The 23,677-nt window shown below is 35.5% G+C and overlaps 1 protein-coding gene across 6 annotated transcripts in view; it reads right to left on the reverse strand.

Moving 5' to 3' along the window:
- BCL2L13 (BCL2 like 13) overlaps positions 1-23,677 on the reverse strand; it is a 102,986-nt gene that overhangs the window by 56,115 nt on the left and 23,194 nt on the right. For all 6 annotated transcript variants that reach the window (XR_008912169.1, XM_007503843.3, XM_007503842.3 and 3 more), the window contains one exon: positions 18,654-18,805. Coding sequence is in view for 5 of the 6 variants with exons in the window: in XM_001373851.4 (XP_001373888.2) it covers positions 18,654-18,805 (152 nt within the window). In the remaining variant the exon portion in view is untranslated. The remainder of the gene's footprint in view (positions 1-18,653; positions 18,806-23,677) is intronic.

Raw genomic sequence — 23,677 nt, forward strand, 5'->3', positions numbered from 1 at the left:
CCTAGGTTCAAATCTGGCCTCAGCCACTTCCTAGCTGTGTGACCCTGGGCAAGTCACTTGACCCCCATTGCCTAGCCCTTACCACTCTTCTGCCTTGGAGCCAATACACAGTATTGACTCCAAGACAGAAGGTAAGGGTTTAAAAAAAAAAAAGAAAAAGATTCTTGGGGAAGTCATCTATTCACTTCTAGGTCCTTCTCCATTCTTTTTCAAGTATTCTCAAGCTGTATTTGGCTTATCATCTTCATCTTCATCTCTGGCTTCACCTTTTTTTTTTTACTGGCTTCACCTTTTAAAATACAATATTAAATATTTTAAAAAATACAATATTAATACTGATGATTCAACACACTAGCCTTTCTATTTCCTCAACCTCCCTTCTTATGACTTCCATTTCTATCATCACTCTACTTCAGCAATCCAGAGGTATTTATATGTTAAATCTAACTATCACCCAAAACTGTCACCTTGAATTCTGAAATTATTACCAGTTCTTCCACCTCTCCTTCTGAATCACTTCTAAGCCTCTTCTTTATCCTTACTATAGCTTCTTGATCCATCACATTGTTCCAATCTATCACCCATATTTTATCTTGCCCTTAAGGGTGACCAGTTTAACTATGTACATTGAAACCTCTGTCCTTTTATTCTTTCATCATTCAATACTAATTGCTAATACAAATTCATATTAATTTACAAGGTAGTAACAAAATTGACCTGTTTGTGCCCTCTTATGAACTTTGGTTTTTCTTCTGTGTACTTTTTTTTTAAAAAATATATTTTATTTGATCATTTCCAAGCATTATTCGTTAAAGACATAGATCATTTTCTTTTCCTCCCCCCCACCCCCCATAGCCGACGCGTAAGTCCACTGGGCATTAGATGTTTTCTTGATTTGAACCCATTGCTTTGTTGATAGTATTTGCATTAGAGTGTTCATTTAGAGTCTATCCTCTGTCATGTCCCCTCAACCTCTGTATTCAGGCAGTTGCTTTTTCTCGGTGTTTCCACTCCCATAGTTTATCCTTTGCTTATGAATGGTGTTTTTTTCTCCTGGATCCCTGCAAGTTGTTCAGGGACATTACACCGCCACTAATGGAGAAGTCCATTACGTTCGATTATACCACAGTGTATTAGTCTCTGTGTACAATGTTCTCCTGGTTCTGCTCCTCTCGCTCTGCATCACTTCCTGGAGGTTGTTCCAGTCTCCATGGAACTTCTCCACTTTATTATTCCTTTTAGCACAATAGTACTCCATCACCAACATATACCACAGTTTGTTCAGCCATTCCCCAATTGATGGGCATCCCCTCGTTTTCCAGTTTTGGGCCACCACAAAGAGCGCAGCTATGAATATTTTTGTACAAGTCTTTGTGTCCATTATCTCTTTGGGGTACAGACCCAGCAGTGCTATGGCTGGGTCAAAGGGTAGATATTCTTTTGTCGCCCTTTGGGCATAGTTCCAAATTGCCCTCCAGAATGGTTGGATCAATTCACAACTCCACCAGCAATGAATTAGTGTCCCTACTTTGCCACATCCCCTCCAGCATTCATTACTTTCCTTTGCTGTAATGTTAGCCAATCTGCTAGGTGTGAGGTGATACCTCAGAGTTGTTTTGATTTGCATCTCTCTGATTATAAGAGATGTAGAGCACTTCTTCATGTGCTTGTTAATAGTTTTGATTTCTTTATCTGAGAACTGCCTATCCATTTCCCTTGCCCATTTATCAATTGGAGAATGGCTTGATTTTTTGTACAATTGATTTAGCTCATTATAAATATGAGTAATTAAACCTTTGTCAGAGGTTTCTATGAAGATTTTTTCCCAATTTGTTGTTTCCCTTCTGATTTTAGTTATATTGGTTTTGTTTGTACAAAAGCTTTTTAGTTTGATGTAGTCAAAATTGTTTATTTTACATTTTGTGATTCTTTCTATATCTTGCTTGGTTTTAAAGCCTTTCCCCTCCCAAAGGTCTGACATGTATACTATTCTGTGTTTACCCAATTTACTTATGGTTTCCTTCTTTATGTTTAAGTCACTCACCCATTTTGAATTTATCTTGGTGTAGGGTGTGAGGTGTTGATCTATTCCTAGTCTCTCCCACACTGTCTTCCAATTTTCCCAGCAGTTTTTATCGAATAGTGGATTTTTGTTCCAAAAGCTGGGATCTTTGGGTTTATCGTATACTGTCTTGCTGAGGTCGCTTTCCCCCAGTCTATTCCACTGATCTTCCTTTCTGTTTCTTAGCCAGTACCAAATTGTTTTGATGACTGCTGCTTTGTAATATAGTTTTAGGTCAGGGACTGCAAGGCCCCCATCGTATGTGTTTTTTTTCATTATTTCCCTGGATATCCTTGATCTTTTGTTCTTCCAAATGAACTTTGTTATGGTTTTTTCTAAATCAGTGAAGAAGTATTTTGGTAGTTCAATGGGTATGGCACTAAATAGATAAATAAGTTTGGGTAGGATGGTCATTTTTATTATATTGGCTCGTCCTATCCATGAGCAGTTAATGTTTTTCCATTTGTTCAGGTCTTCTGTGTACTTTTAAATAAAAGTTTTTACTGTATTTTTATTCTTTCTTGACTATCAAAGCTCTTCCCAGAAGTAACTGAAAGATTTCTCTCTCTCTTCAAGCTCCCAAAGTCATCCAAACATCTTTTAGATGATCTTGCCTCCAACTTTATGGAGAAAACATAAGCTATCATAAATGGTCACCTATTTCAAATCACAAAATCTCTATACCTTTACTCATCTCTTCTTCTGCTTCAACCACTGAGAAATAAGTAGCATTCTCTTTTCCAATACCAATACCTCAAAACATTTCAAAACCTCGAAAAATTTATCTTCAACATCTCCTATCTCTTTCATGAGTTTATCCCATCAATCATTTCCTCCACTCTAGTAACATATCTCCATCTGCTGGTTCCTTCTCCATTGCCTAAAAACGTGCTCAGATCACCCACCCAAACTAAAAAAAAAAAAATCTTCCCTTACCACTGTCTTTTTTTTACTGGTAAACTAGAAAGAATCACTTATATTCTCTGCCTCCACACTTCCTTACCATCCATTCAAATCTCAATCCCTAGTAATCTTGACTTTTAAACTCAACTCTATTGGAACAGCTTTTTTTTTTAAGTTGCTCCTCTCTAAACTGCTAAATCTAATGTAATGGCCTTTGCTCTAATCTCTTTGTAGCCTTGAACATTGGTGAATATGTCACCCTGGCCTCTCTTAGTTTTCTAAGATGATATTTTATCTTGGTTCTCTTTTGACTCATTTCCTTCTGCTTCTCCTCCTCACAGAATCTCTCTCTTCCTTTAAGATGCAACTTGAACACCAGTTTCTAAATAAAGCCTTGATTAATCACCTCAACTGCTGGTACTCAGACTGCCAAACTCCTAAACTACCTTGCATTTAATATTTTGTGTTTATTCATACTTATTGTGCATATAATATTTATTGTGCACATACTTATATAAATGCTTTCTCCCCCATTAGAAGATATGTGTAAGCTCCTTCATGTTTCACTGCATTGTTTCATCCATTGTTATCTGTATCCCCAGAAGCAGAGTGCCTAGTACACAGTAGACATCAATATTTGCTGACTAATTGATCTGTGTCTGATAGATGCTTCTCAATTTCCTTTATTAATCACCGATCTCTTGTTCATTAAGAACAGTTATCTGCCAAAGCTGGGCCCTCTTCTAGTTCTATATTCTCTTCCTTAGTGACCTGTCCTACACCCCGATTTAATTATCCCTTCTCTATGATATGTATACACACAAATATCTTCACTCCATATCTTCAACTGCTAGCTGATTTGGTTGTCTCCATATCTATGTCTATAAACCTCCTCTGAATTTCCCAATTTTTACTAAAGGTAATCCTTCCTGAGGGTCACCCAGGTTACAAATATTATAGCTGAATTTCAATCTTTCCTTTCCTCCCCATGACTTTGCTGTATTAATTCTCTCTAACTTCTCCTATAATTTATCAGTAATGCTAATATAGAAATCTCAGTATCTTCTTCTAACCCATCCAAATTCAGATGCTCACCAGCTTTCATCTGAACTACTAAAATAGCCTTTTAATTAACTGGTCTCCCATTTTCCTCCCCTTCCCATACCCCCCCCCCCATTTCCCCAATCTAATCTTAATATTGATGTCAAAATATCATTCAGGACTGAACAGAAGGCTGAGCCAAGAAGGCAGAGTAGAGACACAGAAGTCCTAACCTCTCCAAAAATCTTCTCTAACCAATCTTAAAATAACTTTTCAACACAAACACTGGATTGGCAAAACCAACAAAGGCAGGGGTGAAGCAATCTTCCCTCTAAAGACAACTTGGAAGGTAGACAAAGCAGAAAAGATTGGGTTTCCTGGGGTGAGAGGGCAGTATAGCCAGAAGTGAGGCTATAGTAAGGATCTGGGAACAAGTGAACAGCAAGGCACATACCACATATGTCCTCCCCTGCTAGAGGGTCTAAGTCACCCTAAGCCAACAGCGAAGCACCTCCACATTCATCCCTTGAGGTTCCAGCCCCAGGCTCTTTCCCCCAAACCTCAGGGCAAGGCAGCCCACAGGGTCCAGGGCAGGTACACACTAATAGCAGGCCTTGGGGGAGCCTGAATCAGCAGCAGAAAGCAGCTTCTAGAACTCTCAGCCCACAGGCAGGAAGGGGATCTAAAAACTGGTTAGAAGGAGATTCTGGGTGACCCTTTCCTGGAAATGGGTGTGAGACTATTGTACAGCCCATAAGAGGTTCCCGGTTACAGGCCCAGGGAAAGGGTGAAGACTAGCAGGAGCAGGGACTCCAGTCACAAATCGAGGTGAAAGGAGTGCCTGTGGTGGGTTATAGAGCACAGCACAAACCCAGAGAGCACTGACTACAACTCTCCTTAGATCAGATCTCTTGGGAAGAACAGAAACTTGCAGACACCAGGAACTAGCTCTTAGGGTAGCTAAAGCTTAGGGGAGTGTCCCCTCCACCCTGGGAACAGACCCCAACTTTAATATAAAAATAAAGTTTCAAGAAAAAGGCTGGGAAATGGTCAAACATCAAAAACAAGTCCCTAATAATAGAAAATTATTATGGAGGTAGTAGAAGGTACAAATTCAAAAGAAGTCATTGAGATCAAAGCAGCTACAAATGAAACCTCAAAGAAAAATGGCACTGGGGAGCAGCTAGGTGGCTTGGTAGATAGAGAGCTAATCCTGGAGTTGGGGAAATCAGGATTCAAATCTAGTCTTAGATACTTCCTAGCTGTATGACCCTGAGCAAGTCACTTAACCTCAATTGCCTAGCTTTTGTTGCTCTTTTGTCTTAGAACTAATACTAAGAAGGAATGTAAAGGTTTTAAAAAAGAAAGGATTTGTAAAATCAAATAAGAGAGGCTTGTGAGAAAGGGAGAAAAAAATAAAGGTAAAAAAGACTGAACAGTTTGGTAAAGGAGGTATAAAAGAAATGGAAGGAAATAACACTTTAAGAACAGAACAGGCCAAATAGTTAAAAAGCCTCCCCCTCCCCCCCCAAAAAACTAAAGAGAATTAGTTAAAAAAACAGAATTGACCAAACAGAAAAGGAAGTACAAAAATCTACTCAAGAAAAGAATTCCTTTAAAAAATAGTCAGTGTTCTCAGGGAAGGGGGAAAAGAGTGTAGAAAGAAGGAGGAAGAGAATTTGGAACTCAAAATTTATTTTTCCCTTCAACAATGTTTTAGTCTTTCCCAATCATATATGAAAACAATTTTTGGCACTCATTTTCTAACATTTTGAGTAAAACTAATTTTTTATTAGAAATTGTTTTTTATATAAAACTAGGGAAAAAATAAAACATCATTTTTTTAAAAAACAAGATAAATTGTTGATCACCTCAGTCCTAAGGCACTGGCTTAAAGAAGGATTGGGAAAAGCTTTTATCAGAAAGTGAGATTTATAATGACATGTAAAACCCAGTGGAATTCCTTGTTGGCTGGGTGGGGAGGGGAAGAGAGGAGAGGGAAAGAACATGAATCATGTAACCATGGGAAAATATTCTAAATTAACTAATTAAATAAAAATTTTCAATTCAAAAAAGAAAGAAAGATTTAAATTAAAACTTTAAAGGATGCCCAGAGGAGAAAGGAGGAAGAAGGGAATTCCATACCTGGGAGACATCCAAGGAAAATACATGAAGTCAAGAGATGGAGAACTTTGTTTGATACTAGTAAGAAAGCTAATGTCAGTGGATTGTAAAATACATAGAAGAGAATAAGGTATAAGAAGTCTGAAAAGGTAGGAAAGGGCCAGATTAGGAAGTTGAATAGTGAGTTGCCACAGTCAGGTTAATGAATAGGAAAGGACTAAGGGGAAAGAAAGTAAGTTCAATCTTGGACATTCTGAGTTTAGGTATATTAATAAGGCATCAGTTCAACGTGTCCAATAGGACTGGAGATGGGAAACTGGAAGGCACAATATGTAGATATGAGACTATGAGGATAGAGATGATTATTGAAACCTGGGATCTCATAAAATCTTATCATATGAAATAATCTAGAGAGAAAAAGGCCCAGTATAAGGTTCATTCCTGGATGTGACCTGGATGAAGATCTAGCAAAGGAGACAGACACAGAAAGGAGATGAAGTAGAGTGAGAAAACAAGGTCAGGAAAGTATCAAGAAGTATCAAGAAGAGGATGATGGACAATGTCAAAGGCTGCATAGAAGTCAGGAAGAATGACTGAGAAAAGATCATTAGATTTGACAATAGATTGTTGGTAACTTTGGATAGAAGAGTTGTAGGTACCCACTTCTATCATTTTTCAGTAAAATATAAGATGAGATCACAACAAGGAGCCTTAGTAAGTTTGAGAAGTGAAAAGGTTTCAAAAAACTATTATGGGGGGAAATTGGGTGGTTCAGTGAATTGAGGGCCAGGTTCAGGGACAGAAGGTCCTGGATTCGAATTTGGCCTCAATACTTCCTAGCTATGGGACCCTGGCCAAGTCACTTAAACACCATTGCCTACTATGTTAAATGTATTTTGTGGTTGGACTCAGAATATTTATATATGTGGTACCAGGGATTTAATTTCTAAATACCAAAATGAATTACTAAAGTAAATGGAATTTATTGTAGTTTATTTACAATAGAAGGAAGATGTTAAGGAATGAGAGAGAGAGAGAAAACTTTGGCTGCTTCTGATACCAGTTAGAATCTCTAAACCCCAGCCAGGGGAAGAGAGTCTCATGAAGATGGGCCTTACCTGGAGGCTTCACGCCTCCAGAAAGGCAGGGTCACCAAGTCAGATTTTTACTCACCAATGGTGACACTCTAAAAGAAGTCTAAATGTCTAACTCCCGGTCACTCCTTAAGGACTGTCTGTCATCCAGTCACTCCTCCTAGTCAGTGCCCGAATCTCCGAACAACTGTGTTAATGAATCCAAATGATCCGAATGACTGAATCTGAATGATCATCTAATCTCCTTTTGCCTTTTGGTCCTCTCTTTTTTTTTACATTATTTTATTTGGTCATTTCCAAACATTATTCATTGGAGACAAAGACCATTTTCTTCCCCCCCTCAGCCCCTCACCTCTCCCATAGCCGACACAGGATTCCACTGGGTATCACATGTGTTCTTGATTTGAACCCATTTCCATTAGGGTGTTCATTTAAGAGTCTCTCCTCAATCATATCACCTCAACCCCTGTAGTCAAGCAGTTGCTTTTCCTCGGTGTTTTTACTCCCACAGTTTGTCCTCTGCTTGTGGATAGTTTTTTCTCCTAGACCCCTGCAGATTGTTGGTCCTCTTTTTAAAGATCTTTTTCTCTAGTGTCACCTCCCCTAAATTTCACATCTACCAATCACAGCAGACACTTTTCTCCAGGACTGCCCATTCTTTAGTTCTCACCTTCTTTCATTAGATTTTATCTTTTTGGGCTACTTAACATTTCTTTTGGTAAGTTCACCTTATGTAGTTACTTAACACCTTTTTGTGGTTAATTTACCTTTTGTAGTTACTTAACATCTTTTTGTAGTTAAAATCTAAAAATAGATTGTAGCTTACAATTTGAGCTTCACTATAAAGGAAGAGCTAAGAACCTTCATTGTTACAATCAGGAGATTACAATTTTATCTTCACAATAAAGAAAGAGCCAAGTATCTTCATTGTTATAATCAGGAGATAGCTAAATCCAATCTTCACACTACCCTTTACCACTCTTCCACCTTAGAACCAAAAAGGGGCAAAATAAATGTTGACCTGCTGGCAAGAGCCATTCTCCAATAAATAAATGACCAAAGGATCTAAAAAGGCAGTTTTAATGAAAAAAATGTTTGTTTTTCAGTCAACAATAATCTGATTTCTTTCCTGCCTACCTTAAACTCCCTTCCCCAACACAGGAGATAACTAATAGCATTATTCCTCTGGAGTTACATCAGTCTTCTGGAATCACTGACCAGAGTCTGTAAAATGGAGATTTGAACCCCAGACTTCAATCCCCAGAAGTCCTTGGTACTTCCCAGAATTCCCTATAATCTCACCTGAGTCCCCACCTGGGCGAGATCACAATTTGTATTTAAACTGGCTGTAACGCCTACTTTGGCCTCTCTTCCTCTACTCGGAGATGGCATGATGTGAGTAAAATGTGAATGGGCTAATCAGTCCTAGGCATGTGGGTTTATTGATTTCTAATAATCTTAATAAACCTCATAAAATATAATACTTCTGTTACTAGAAACTAATTTAACTTTTACAAGTCCCTCCTAATCTTTCAAAGTTGTTTTTATCTTTACTGTCACCTTTGTATAAATCATTCTCCTATTCTGTTCACCTCTCTGTACATCAGTTCATACAAATATTCCCAGGTTTCTCTGGAACAATTCCTTCCTTATTTCTTACAACAAAACAGTATTCTATCAAATCTCTGAACCATGACCTGTTCAGCACTTCCTCAGGTTCTCATTACTTGCCACATCAAAGAGCTATATTTTTCTAAATTCTTAGTTTGTTTGCTTTGGACTAATCCATTAATTTATACTTGCTTTAATTCCCTCTTGCCCCTTTCCCTCCTTTTTCCTTGTTGAATAAAATATCTATACTAACTTGTGTATATTTTTGTATAAGGGTGTGTATATTCTTTGATTTAATCAGTTCAGATGAGAATGAGATTCACCTGTCAGAAGCTCCTCCATCCCTTCTTCTTTATAGACTTTGGCTTTTGCACACCCTGATTTTGAGGTAATTTCTCCTCATCTTTCACTCCCCACAAAATGTGGTGTAGTCTTTTTCCACTGTTAGTTCATTCTTCTCAAGATCATACAGTCATAACAGAACACTTTCAGACTTTCTGTCTAATTTGACTCTATGACTCCCTAATGATAGGGTTGAGAGGAGGATGCATGTGTCTTCTCCAATATTTGAATATAAGTAGTTTATCTTTGTTTATTTCTTTCTGATTGTTCATTCTTTTTAACCTTTCTATGTTTTGCCTGTGATTTAACTCCAAAGCCACTCCGCAGCTCTGGTCTTTTCATGAGGAATGCTTGAAAGTTCTCAATTTTATTAAATATTTACACACACACACCCCAATAGGATCATACTAATTTTACTAGGTAAGCTATTCCTGGCTTCAAGCCTAAATATTCCTTACCTTCTGTAATGTTGTATTTTAAGGTCTCCTTTACTTTATAGTAGTGGTTGCTACATTTGAGTGTATTCCTGACTATGGGTTCTTGGTACCTGAATTTTATTTTCTGTCAGGCTGCTAGCAGTACTTTTTCCTTTAAAGTGGAAATTCTAAAATTTGGTTAGGTTTCTTAAAGTTTTTCCTTTTTTTTTTTAAGCAAATGTGACTAGATTTTTTTCTATTTTCATTTTGCCCTTTGATTCTAAAACATATGGGCATTTTAAGATTTCTTGAAATATTATTTTTTAGACATAGTGGATAGAGTTGGGAGAACCTCTGGAGTTGGGAGAACATGGGTTCAAATTTGACCTCAGATACTACCTAGCTGTGGGACCCTGGGCAAATCACTTAATCCTAATTGCCTAGTCTTTGTAGCTCTTCTATCTTAGACTTGGTACTAAATAAAAGGGAAAGGGTTTTAAAAAATATGATTTATATTTTCTTTTTGGTTATGGCATTCAGGTAGTCTAGTGATTTTCCCCCCTCTCTCTGATCTATTTTCCAGATTGCTTTTTGCTATGAAATGCACCTTTTCTATTTTTTTCAGCCTTTTGATTTTGTCAAGTTTTCTATTACTTCTTTGTTTTAATTCTTGTTTCAAAAAATTATTGTCTTTAATTTGGTCCATCCTCATTTTTAGAAAGTTTGTTGCTTGGCCAAAATTTATCTTATGTCAAACTACTAATTCCCTTCCCAATTCTTTCTTCCACAGTTCTTATTTCTTTTCTAATTTTTTCCTCTAATGCTGTGATTTATTTAAAAAAAAAAAACATTTTAATCCTTTTAATAATTCTTGTTTTATCTCTTTCCAGAAATCCTAGTTCAATTTGTGCCCAAGCTGTGTTTTTTTATTTGAAACTTTGCTTTTAGAATTATTCTCTTCTCCTGGGTTTGGATCATAAACATCCCAGTCAACATAACAGCTCTTTATGGTGGGATTCTTTCTTTGTTTGCTCTTCCGGGTCTGATTTTGGACCTAATATTGAAGTCACACTCTGTGTTACTTCTTGAAGGGAGATGGGGACTGGTTGGTTGTTCCTTTCTTGGAGTACTGAAGTGTTGAGTTATTCCTGGATCTCTTGGATAGCTCAGGTTCTGCAAGATTTTAATGTTCCCAAAATGGCCTAATCCCAGGACAGTCTAAATTTTGGTCCCCTTAGTCTGAGTTCTACAAATTCCAGACCTAGTTTTGGGTTTGAGCAACAGCTCAACAGATTATTATAGGACTCATCCACCATCAATCATCTGGAAAGTTCTGCTATTCAGACTGACAAAACCACAGGATCCCCTTTTGTCTGGGAATCCTGCCCTGATTATTGTAATGCAAATTGCTCTGCTTCAGATAGGGCTAAGAGATGCCACTTTTGTGATTAGTACAGAAATAAATAGATTGAGATAGTATTTTTTTTTATCATGTTGGTTTATATTATTGATGGGCAATGAATGTTTCTCCAAATATTTAGATCTGCAAAAAGTGTCTTATGGTTAGATTCACAGAGTAACTGAGTGAATTTTGATAAAAACACTCCCAAATATTTTATAGCTTCTGAAGTGATTATGAATAGAATTTCTCTTTTTAGGTCTTCCTGCTGGTTTTTCTTGGTGACACATAAGATAAAATTTAGCTTATATTTTGCATTTTTATTTATGAAAATATTTATAGTAGCTCTTTTTGCAGTGGCAAAGAAATGGAAATTAATGGAATATAATTGTATTATATTGTACAATTGTAGTTGTAAAAATTTGTCAAATTCAGAGAAATCTGGGGAAATTTGTATGAACTGAATTTATTCAATAACTAAAGTTGAAAATTTTTTGAAAGACTTAAGAATTCTGATTAGCACAATGACCAGCCATGTATCCAAAGGATCAAAGATGCTATTCACAATCTATCACAAAATTAAAGACACAAGGGCATAATAGATGAATATAAACATTTTCAAACATGGTCAATATATGTATGAATTTGTTTTTCCTGATTATTGCTTTTTGCAAGGGAAAGTCTAGGTATTTTTGCAGTTTGGGTTTCTTTTGTTTTGTTTTGTTTTTTGCATGAGAATAGTCAAAGGAAGCTAGAGACACCAAAAAAACAAACAAAAAAACCCAGATAAAAGAAAAGTGGGCCATTCAGTCAGTCAATAAGTATTTATTAAATAAATGTTATCAGGTGCAAAAGAGTCCCCATCCTCAAAGAGGTTACAATCTAATGGAGCAGACAACAAATAGACACAAATTATATAAAAGATAAATAGGAAATTAACAAAAGGAAGTCACTAGTATTAAGAGGTTGCAAAATGTTTTTTGGAGAAGGTGGGATCTTAATTATGACTTGAAGGAAGTCAGAGAAACCAGCAAGTGAATGAAGGGAATGAAGAGAATTGCGAGCATAAAAGAAAGCCAGATAAAATGTGAAGAGCTGAGAGTAGTACCTCTTTCTTCATTTACTGATAAACATAAATGAGAATGAAAATTTAGAAGAACATAGAGACAAGTAGAACAACTTTGAAACTAACAATGATTTTATTACATTCTTTTTAAAATGTAAGCTGATGGAAGATTCCTAAATAATCAGGGATTTTTTTTTGTCATGTTGGTTTATATTACTGATGAGCAATGAATGTTTCTCCAAATATTTAGATCTGCAAAAAGTGTCTTATGGTTAGGTTCACAGAGTAACTGAGCGAATTTTGATAAAAACACTCCCAAATATTTTATAGCTTCTGAAGTGATTGTGAATAGAATTTCTCTTTTTAGCATAAAATAGATCATTTAGATTATACAGAAATGTTTTTGTATATATAAAACTAACACATGTGGGATAATAAAGGGAAAACTTGATGAAATCTTATTATCAAATATCTCTAGGAAGGGTTTGGAATACAAAATATGTAACTGAAAGAAATATGTAAGACTAAAATACTGTGTATTGGTTCCAAGGCAGAAGAGTGGTAAGGGCTAGGCAATGGGGGTCAGCCCAGGGTCACACAGCTGGAAAGTGTCTGAGGCTGGATTTGAACCTAGGACTTCCCCTCTCTAAGCCTGGCTCTCAATCTACTGAGCTACCCAGCTGCCCCCCAAACTGAAAGCTTTTAACAAACATTTAAAGAATAAATAGAAATCAAAACAACTGAGGTTCTTCTTACCTATAATATGACACATATGTCAAGAAAGGGAAATAATCAACACTGTGGGAGCTGTAGAAAGCTGGTAGAAATGGGAATTAGTACGACCATTCTAGAGAATACATTCCACTTCTAGGATTATACTCCAAGCAAGTCTCTGCATACCTGAAAATATTGATAGCAGCATTTTTTTTTGTGGTAGCAGGGAAGGAAAGAAACAAGTATTTATTAAACACCTACAATGTGACAGGCACTATACAAATATTCTCTCATTTGATTCTCACAATAACTTTCAAGGTTGGAGCTATTATTATCCCCATTTTACAATTGAGAAAACTGAAGCAAACAGAGGTTGATTGACTCATCCACAGTCACATAACTATTAAGAGTTGCAAGGATAGATTTAAATTTGTCTTCCTGACTCTAGGCTCAGTTCTCTATCTACTGCACCATCTCGCTGCCTCAGAACTGAAAATGGAAACAAGACAGAAGCCCACCAACTAGGGCATAACGAATCTAAGGTACATGGATATATAATGGACTATTATAATGTGGTAAGAAATTATGAAATAGTCAATTTTCAGATTAAAAAAAATCAAAACTATTAATAAGCACATGAAAAAGTGTTCTAAATCTCTCATAATTAGAGAAATGCAAATCAAAACAACTCTGAGGCACCACCTCACACTTAGCAGACTGGCTAATATGACAGCAAAAGAACGTAATAAATGGTGGAGGGGATGTGGTAAAATTGGGACATTAATGGTGGAGTTGTGAATTGAGTCAACCATTTTGGAGAGCAATTTGGAACTATGCTCAAAAGGCGCTAAAAGACTGACTGCCCTTTGATCCAGCCATAGCACTGCTGCGTTTGTACCCCAAAGAGATCATAAGGAAAAAGACCTGTACAAGAATATTCATAGCTGCGCTCTCTGTGGTGGCCAAAAATTGGAAAATGAGGGGATGCCCTTCAATTGGGGAATGACTGAACAAATTGTGGTATATGTTGGTGATGCAATACTATTGTGCTTCAAAGGAATAATAAAGTGGAGGAATTCCATGTGAACTGAACGACCTCCAGGAACTGATGCAGAGTAAAAGGAGCAGAACCAGAACATTGTACACAGAGACTGATACACTGTGGCACAAGCAAATGTAATGATCCAGGACAATTCTGAGGGACTTAGGAAAAAGAACACTATCCACATCCAGAGAAAGAAATTAGGAGTAGAAATGCAGAAGAAAAACTTTTCCTTGATAACATGATTTGATGGGGATATGTTTGGGAATATAAACTAAATAAATTGCAAATATTAATAATATGGAAATAGGTCTTGATCACTGATATATGTTAAAACCCAGTGAAATTCCTCATTGACTATGGGAGGTGGGGTAGAAAGAAGGGAGGGAAAGAACATGAATCATGTAACCAAGGGAAAATATTCTTAATTTTTCAGAGAAATTATGAATATGATGATTACATGGTTATATGTAAAGACACACAACCTGATGCAAAATGAAACAAGCAGAGCCAGGAAACATACATAAATAGAAAGAACAACAAAACAATTATCCCCAATGTTGCAAAAGTATAAAGAACAAATCAAACTCCCAAAGAAGAGAGATGAAAAAACAGCCTTCTACTCCACCAGAAGACTCCTCTGCAGAGTGGGGAATCCAGAGCATTACATATGTCAAATTTTTTTCAATGTGTTGACCAGTATTGCTAATGTTCTTTTTTTATCTTTTTCTTTTTTATTAAAAATTCTTTATAAATAAGGGCTCTTTAGGAGGAGTAAGAAGAAATACAGGAGGAATCCAGGTAATACACAAACAAAAAATATAAATAAAAATGTTTTTAAAAATTCAAATTGTAACAAAAACTTTTGGTTCCAAATACAACCCTTTCTGTTTTTCTGCAAGCAAAACTATTTACATTTGATGTTTTACAAATACAAAATAATTTGACATTTATTTCATTTTTTATTTAAATATATAAAAGGTATTTCCACATATAAAGAACACAGAATAGAATTGTATATGAAAACTGTGTATCTTTTCCATATGCTTACTTTTTTTAAAAAAAGTATATAATAGGGGACAGCTGGGTGACTCAGTGAATTGAGAGTCAGGCCCAGAGATGGGAGGCCCTGGGTTCAAATCTGGCCTCAGACACTTCCCAGCTGTGTGACCCTGGACAAGTCACTTAAACCCCCATTGCCTAGCCCTTACCACTCTTCTGACTTAGAAACAATACCCAGTATTGATTCTAAGATGGAAGGTAAGTATTTAAAAAAAAAAGTATATAATAAATTCCACAGGGTACTTGTAAAATAATAAAGCTACTTTGTGCTTCCTTTTGAATTCCTTCTGTTCCCTGACCACTTATAAAAATGTTTCAGTGGCCCTTCTAATTTTCTTTTCTTTCTGAAATCAATATTAGGGAGAAAGCATGGAAAGCTGAGATATGCTTAAATAGTTCCAAAAGTTATATATCCTGAAGCATAAAAGCTTATCCTTTAATCTGGGATAGATATCAGGGTAATTAAGAAGCAAAAAGCTTTTTTTGCCCTAAGCATAATTATTTGTTCATTTTTATTTTGTTATTTCTTAAATTTTATACAGATTTGATTAATTTATTAATATTTTAAAATACTCTTCAGTGAATAAAGCATATAAAAATATTTTGGTGGAGGAAAAGGAGACCCTTGTAATAAAAATAAGCATTTCCCAATAAAACCAACTGAGAATAGTGTGACAGAGGCGGCACTAAAGAAAAAGTGTCAGGCTGAAGAGTGGGTGAAACTGATCCCCTCGATGGGGGAGGGGCCCCAGGAGATTGGAATCTGAAGGAGGAGAAGACTCTGGCTGGTAAAGGAGTTGGTTTCTCTCAGTCTTGAGAAGCCAGAAGGTAAGGGTTTAAAAGAAAAAACAAAAACAACCTGTGTACATATATATGATTTATATTATGGAATTCATAATTAAAGTCAAGGAAATTTAGTAATAATATTAATACTTAACAAACTAATATGCAGATTGACCACACCACCAATCAAAATACCAGCCCAGGGTCACTCAAGTGTATAAGGCTAGATTTGAACTCCAGGTCCAAGGCTCTATCCACTGTGCTGCCATTAGTTCAATCAAAAAGAATAAAATTTATTTAGGACATTCATATATATTCAACAAAAAAGTAAGCTGAATTTCACTGTATTTAATATTTTAAAATTCATTCATTGTAAATAGAGTATTACTGATTAAAAGGATTTCAAAAAAGGGGCAGCTGGGTGGCTCGGTAGTTAACAGTCAGGACTAGAGATGGGAGGTCCTAGGTTCAGATCTGGCCTCTGATACTTCCCAGCTGTGTGTCCCTGGACAAGTCACATAAACCCCATTTCCCAGTCCTTACCACTGTTCTGTCCTGGGACCAGTACATAGAAGGTGTGGGTTTAAAAAAAGGAATTTCAAAAGAAAGAATTAATTCCATTCTATAAATCATATATATGTATACATATACACTCCTTTATTTTAGCCTTCCAGGGTACAATAATCCTTGCCTTTTCATTTTCTCTCAAGCTCAGTACTCAAGTTACTAAGTCTTATCAATTCTACTTCTATCACTTTTAAATCTGTCCTTTCTAGTCGGTTGGTTCTCCTTATACCTCATTTGGAATTATTTTATTTTTTCCCCTTTTTTTAAACATTATTTTATTTGGTCATTTCCAAACATTATTCACTGGAAACAAAGATCATTTTCTTCCCCCTCCCCCCCCCCACCTCTCCCATAGCCAACACGCGATTCCACATGTGTCCTTGATTCGAACCCATTTCCATGTTGTTAGTATTTGCATTAGAGTGTTCATTTAGAGTCTCTCCTCAGTCATATCCCCTCAACTCCTGTAGTCAAGCAGTTGCTTTTCTTTGGTATTTTTACTCCCACAGTTTGTCCTCTGCTTGTGGATAGTGTTTTTTCTCGTAGATCCCTGCAGATTGTTTAGGGACATTGCATTGACACTAATGGAGAAGTCCATTACGTTCAATTGTACCACAGTGTATTCACCTCTGTGTACATTGTTCTCCTGGCTCTGCTCCTTTCGCTCTGCATCACTTCCTGGAGGTTGTTCCAGTCTCCATGGAATTCCTCCACTTTATTATTCCTTTTAGCACAATAGTATTCCATCACCAACATATACCATAATTTGTTCAGCCATTCCCCAATTGAAGGGCATCCCCTCATTTTCCAATTTTTTGCCACCACAAAGAGCGCAGCTATGAATATTCTTGTACAAGTCTTTTTCCTTTTTATCTCTTTGGGGTACAAACCCAGCAATGTTATGACTGGATCAAAGGGCAGACATTCTTTTATCGCCCTTTGAGCATAGTTCCAAATTGCCCTCCAGAATGGTTGGATCAATTCACAACTCCACCAGCAATGAATTAATGTCCCTACTTTGCCACATCCCCTCCAGCATTCATTTTGGAATTATTTTTAAAAGCTCCAGGTTTATCTTTTTTTCCCTTTTCATTCCATTCTCTACATATTGCCAAAATAATCTTTCTAAAATACAAGTCTGATCATGATTCTCCCTTATTTAAAACCCTTACTAGTTCTCCGTTGTTACTATGACAAAATATAAACATCTTAGCTTGATCAGTACAAGTTTCAGTCATATTTCCAGCTTTATTTCATATTGCTTTTCTCCATTCAACGTAAAGAAAACAATTAAGGTAGCTAATCATAAAAATAAAAACTACATGATTATTCCAATAAATACAGAAAAAGACTGACAAAAACTCATTCATGTTTAAAAAAAAAAACAAGTATATATTGGTGTGGAAGACTTCTCACTATGCCCAAAATCATATATGAAGATTAAGCATTAGCATTGTTTCAACTGTATAAAAACACTAGAAGCTTTCCCAACATAAAAAGGTAGTAAAGCAAAGATGTTCCCTTTCTCCACTACAAAAAATAAAGTTTTAGAAATGCTAGCTATAGCAATAACACAAAAGAACAAAATCAAAAAGTAAGAACACTAACCAAAGGGAAGAGAAAACTATTTCTATTAGAAGATGACATGATGGTATAATTCCCATAGGATTCAATGAAGAAACTAAATCAATAACTTCATAAGATCAAAATCATTAGCATTTCTATATTAGCATTTCTAAACTTTAAAAAATGAGGAAAAAGTTATAAGATAAATTTTGAAAATAATCAATAAAAAACACAAATGCACATATCAAACACACCAAAACACACAAAATTTATATAAATACAACTACAAATTACTTCTTAAAGATAAAAAGAAAAACCTAAAATGGAGAAAGACTTGATGCTCTTGGTTCACCTATGCCATTATAAGAAGAAGAAAAACAAAAAGGCAATATTACTCCCTTACTAGCCTACCTGTAGTCTCTAAACTTAGCATGGTATCTCCTAACTCCAACCCTTTTAGCTACTTATTGCACATGCCTGAAATGCATTCCCTCCTTGACTTTGCCTCCCACAGTTACCTTCAAGACTCATCTCAGATGCCAACTCTTCCAAAAAACCTTTTGTGAGCCACCTAAGTTGTTCATTTTTCTCCCTTCTCATAGTATATTGTTTTGATTTACTTTAATGATATATTGTTGCTACAGAAAAATAATTTAAGCCATTTGAAGGCAGGGACCTTTTTTTTAAAAAATATTTTCATCCCCTTAGCACAATGCTTTGCACACAGTACATGGTTACATAAATGTCTGAATTGAACAGAATTAGATTTATAACTACTACTATGGTCTACTATCTACTATTATTATCAAGTGCTGTAAAAAAATCACTAGTGTCACAAGCCAAAATTATTACAACTATTACCTTGAGCTGAGAGAGGATCCTGTTCTTGTGGTTTCTCCCTTGAAAGGAGTCCCAGGTAACTAAGAACAACATATTTTGTTTCATAGTGAAATCCTACAGGCACAGCAACAGAAGATGCCATTAGGATGGCCAACCAAGTTCCACAAAGTTCTCTGAAAGACAGAAAAGTGGTTTTCTAAGTGTTGAACTCTACTAAATCATACCAGTTGAAAGTTTCTCATCATTAATATCACTATTAACCTCACCCTTCTCCCCAAAAAAGGACATTTAACCCTATATTCAGTTTGTTTACAAGTGGAGACTTTATATATTCAAATTTTGGTTCTAATGCAAATTTTTCTTTCCAGTTTCTCCCCTTTTACTTTTTTTTTCTTTTGAGGAAAAATGAAATATTTATTAGTTGTTTAAAATGATGACAAAAAGGAGTAATTTGCCCAAGAACTGACAGCAGGGAAAAGCCACCACAGCTGAGACCTGAACCCTTATCTCAGGTTTCCTTTCTATCATACCAAGCTGCTTCCAACAAAATAGCTATTCTATTATTTTGTTTCTTTAAATAATCTTGTTTCCATTCAAAACACAAAACAAAATAACATGCTTTATTTAAGATTTTAGAGGACATTCAGTAGGACAAAGAAAAGCCCCAAACAACTAAAGCTAGGTATGGTGGGTAAAGAGAGCCAATGTGATTAAATTTTAAGATTCGCTGTAAATAAAAACTAATGTGATCTTATGATTCAAGACTTCAAAGAGTACTGTTGCTTTGGAACTAGTATCAAACATTATCTCAGTACCTAAACAAATCAAGTACTGTACTAGACAACCTACCCAGTTTTCAACTTTAACAAATGATATGAGGAATTAGCCACATAAGAATCTCCACATTAAAAGAGCCTATGTTGTATTTGATGAAGGAAAGGGATAAATATCCAATCTATCTAAACAGGGAAAGGCAATTTGTCAACTTTACACAAAAATTCTATACAATAGGAAAACGGTATTGCCTTTTATAGATTTTTAAAAGAAACTATACAAAGTTTAGATGATTAAAAAAAATTGATGCCTTCTGTTTTTACATCATATTATTTCTCAATACTGCCCTCCCTCCTTGTCCCCACAAAGGCTTCCTATATAACAAGTTGGGTTGTTTTTTGAGCTAAAAGGCAATTCAGCAAACCCAATCAAGTCCAACAGTCTGTGAAGAATTCCACACTCAGTCTCTCACCTCCATAATGAAGAGAGATATATTGTCAACTTTTCTCTTTTTGTCTAATTTGGTCATAATAATTATATAACATTTAGTTCTGTTTTATTTTTCTTTTCATTTATACTGCTGGAATCAGTGCACAGGGGGTCACAAAAATCTGAGTGCAATGTTAAGTTTTTATAATTTGAGAAATATAAATGCTACAAAGTTAAAAAAAACTTCATCTAAAAGTTTACCTATATTTCTTTTATATTTATGAATTATGAATATTAAATAATAAATGTTTTAGTTTAATAAGACGGTGATCCTTATCATTATGCACTTCAGTGCAACCATTTCTGGATGGCACTTTCTCAGACCAGAGGAGGTTCTCTTGCTCTGCCACCTCAAATCTGCCAGATTTGAACCTAGGATTTCCCATCTCTAGGCCTGACTCTCAATCCACTGAGCTACCCAGCTGCCCCCCGCACCCCCTCTTTTTTAAACCCTTACCTTCTGTCTTGGAGTTAATATGTTGTATTGGTTCCAAGGCAGAAGAGTGGTAAGGGCTAGGCAATGGGGGTTAAGTGACTTGCCCAGGGTCACACAGCTGGGAAATGTCTTGAGGCAAGATATGAACCTAGGACCTCCCATCTCTAGGCCTGACTCTCAATCCACTGAGATCACCTATCACCTGATCTGACTCCCATTCCTAACCTATCATGTGAACCAATATCTCACACTCCATATGAAGATAAGGTCAAAATGGGTATATGATTTAGACATAAAGGGTGATACTATAAATAAATTGGGGGAACATAGAATAGTTTACCTATCAGATCTATGGAGAAAGGAAGAATTTATGACCAAACAAGAGAGAGAACATCACAAGATATAAAATGAATAATTTGGCTACATTAAATTTAAAAGTTTTTGTAAAAATAAAACCAATGTAGCCAATATTAGAAAGGAAACAAAATGGGGGGGGGGTGATTTATAATGAATTTCTCTGATAAAGGTATAATTTCTCAAATATATCAAGAACTAAGTCAAATTTATAGGGGGAAAAAAGCAGTTCCCCACCTAACAAATAGTTAAATGATATGAATAGGCACTTTCAGATGAAGAAATCAAAGCTATCAATAATCATATGAAAAAATTTTCTAAATCACTCTTGATAGAAATGCAAATTAAAACAACTATCTCACACCTAGCAGAGTGGCCAATGTGACAGTAAAGGAAAGTGATAAATGCTGGAGGGGATGTGGCAAAATTGAGACACCAATGCATTGCTGGTGTAGTTGTGAACTAGTAGTGATATTACTGGATCAAAGGGTATACACAGTTTTATAGCCCTTTGATCATCATTCCAAATTATACTCCAAAGGGCTATAAAACTGTGCATGCCTTTTGGTTCACTAATAACACTGCTAGGTTTGTATCCCAAAGAGATTTTTTTTAAAGGAGGAAAGACCGACTTGTACAAAAATATTTATAGCTCCTCTTTTTGTGGTGACAAAGAATTGGAAATTGAAGGGATATCTATCAATTGAGGAATGGCTGAACAAATTGTGGAGTAAGATGATGATGGACACTATTGTGCTGTAAGAGATGTTGAACAGGATGATTTCAGAAAGAGCTGGAAAGACCTACGTGAACTCATGCAGAGTGAAATAAGCAGAACCAAAAGAACATTGCATACAATACTAGCAATATTGTAGGATGACCAATTGTATTTAGCTACTCTCAACAATACAATGATTCAGGACAATTTTGAGGGACTTATGACAGAGAAGGCTATCTACCTGCAGAGAAAGAATGATGGAGTTGGAAAACAGAACAAAGCATACAATTTTTCACTTATCATTTTATTTGGGTTTTTATTCTGGGATTTTGGCTTTATATGATTATTCTCTTACAAAAATGACCAATATAGATGTATGTTTTACATGATAACACATGAACAACCCAGATCAATTCGCTCATCAGCTCCAGGAAGGGTGAGGGAAACAAAGGAGGGAGAGAATTTGGATCATATAATTTCAGAAAACATATATGAAAAATTATTACATTTAATTGGTAAAACATAATATCTTTATATGCAAAAGAAGATCCTATCATATGAGGTCATGATAAAACTGTTATGTATGCATCAAAACCTCATTCTTTGGGGGCAGCTAGGTGACTAAGTGGATAGAGTGCCTGGATTCAAGTCTGACCTCAGACACTTCCTAGCCATGTGACCCTAGGCAAGTCACTTAACCCCCCATACCTAGCCCTTACCACTCTTCTACTTTGGAACCGAAACACAATATTGATTCTAAGACAGAAGGAAAGGGTTAACCTCCATCTTTGGAAAATTTTAAAGCTAAGATTTAAAATGCAATTTCCAGTCAATGTGCAGTAGTTTTTAAGTCTGAAAATTGATTTAGAGCATTATGTAGCATATGATGATAGCTATATTAAATTCTTATAAGAAACATCCAATATTTTAAAATTTTAAAATATTTTGTTAAAGTTGTAGTATTTGTACTTGAGTTTGACACTGCACTAAGACTTTGGGTAGATCTATTATTTTTCAAGTCCTACTTACTTTATTCCTAAAGCATCTCATTGCCAAAGGAAGAATATTAATACTATTACTGTACTCTGGGATTCAAGTTTAGGTCTATACAATTAAAAGAACAAGACTAAAGAAATATTTCTATTAATAATGATTTAAAGAAACTCAAGTTATCCTATAATCTGCTATGATTAAATTAAATTCCTTAGAAATACCAAGTTCCTATCTTACTGGTGATACGTACCCATATCTTACTCTCTAAAGTCAACTGTAAGACAATCTTCCTAAATATCAATTTCATTCTAGCTTATCTCCTCTTCAAATCTTTCTCATGGTTCTAAATTACCCAACCAAACTAGTTACTATGTAATTATTTTGAAAGGGATTCAAACAAGTACAAAGACAATGAAATGTTCTAGACCTAAGTCAAGGTTAAGTCTAGTGGTTCAGATTTAGGGTCAAATTGCAGTGAAATTTTCATTGACCATAAAATATTTAACTAAGAAATGTATTGAATTGTAAAAAAAGGATCATAAGGTCATAACACTGATTCAGGATGAGATTTCCCTTTGGGTCTACATCTGTAATTGCAACTCTCAGAAAGGTGTATTTGTTCTGGCAGCACTGGAGATTCCATGAGGCCTAAGGATCCCTGATTATTTGCAGATAGGACTTTTTATATCTCAGATGACCGGAAGCCAAATCAACATTAAGTCTCATAGCTTCCTTGCCCCTTTACAAAGTAGAGTGCAGTCTACATAAAATAAATGCTGCCACAAAAAGATCAGATTCTGATTAGTATAAATCATGAATAAGCCTATGAAGTAGTCACATTATTAAAATTAGCATTATTCAAAGTTATAATTATAGGCAAAAATATGGTCAGTTTCCAAACCAATAGAAATATGCAATAAAAAATATTTAATGCTTTATCTGTTTATTTAACAAGTTTAATAGCATAAGGAATAAAAATACATTTTTGATTCAAGTTCATTATGAAGTAATAGAGTAGCTATAGAAAGGAAATTTAAAAAAATTTTTAAACAAAATTACTCAATACCATACCTAAAAATAAGCCTACATGGATGATAGGATAAAAAGATCATTATTATCATTTAAAATAACTTAACAATGTATACTGAACTGTGGGGGGTTTTTTCCTTTAAACCATCATCCATATGCTGGTGAATGCAGAAAGCTTTATCCACATCTCAGTAAATTTGTATGCTCATATACTCACACTCTAAAACGAGTGAAATTGGATGACCAATGACA

Source organism: Monodelphis domestica, chromosome 5 (assembly GCF_027887165.1).
Source record: "Monodelphis domestica isolate mMonDom1 chromosome 5, mMonDom1.pri, whole genome shotgun sequence".
NCBI lineage: Eukaryota > Metazoa > Chordata > Mammalia > Didelphimorphia > Didelphidae > Monodelphis > Monodelphis domestica.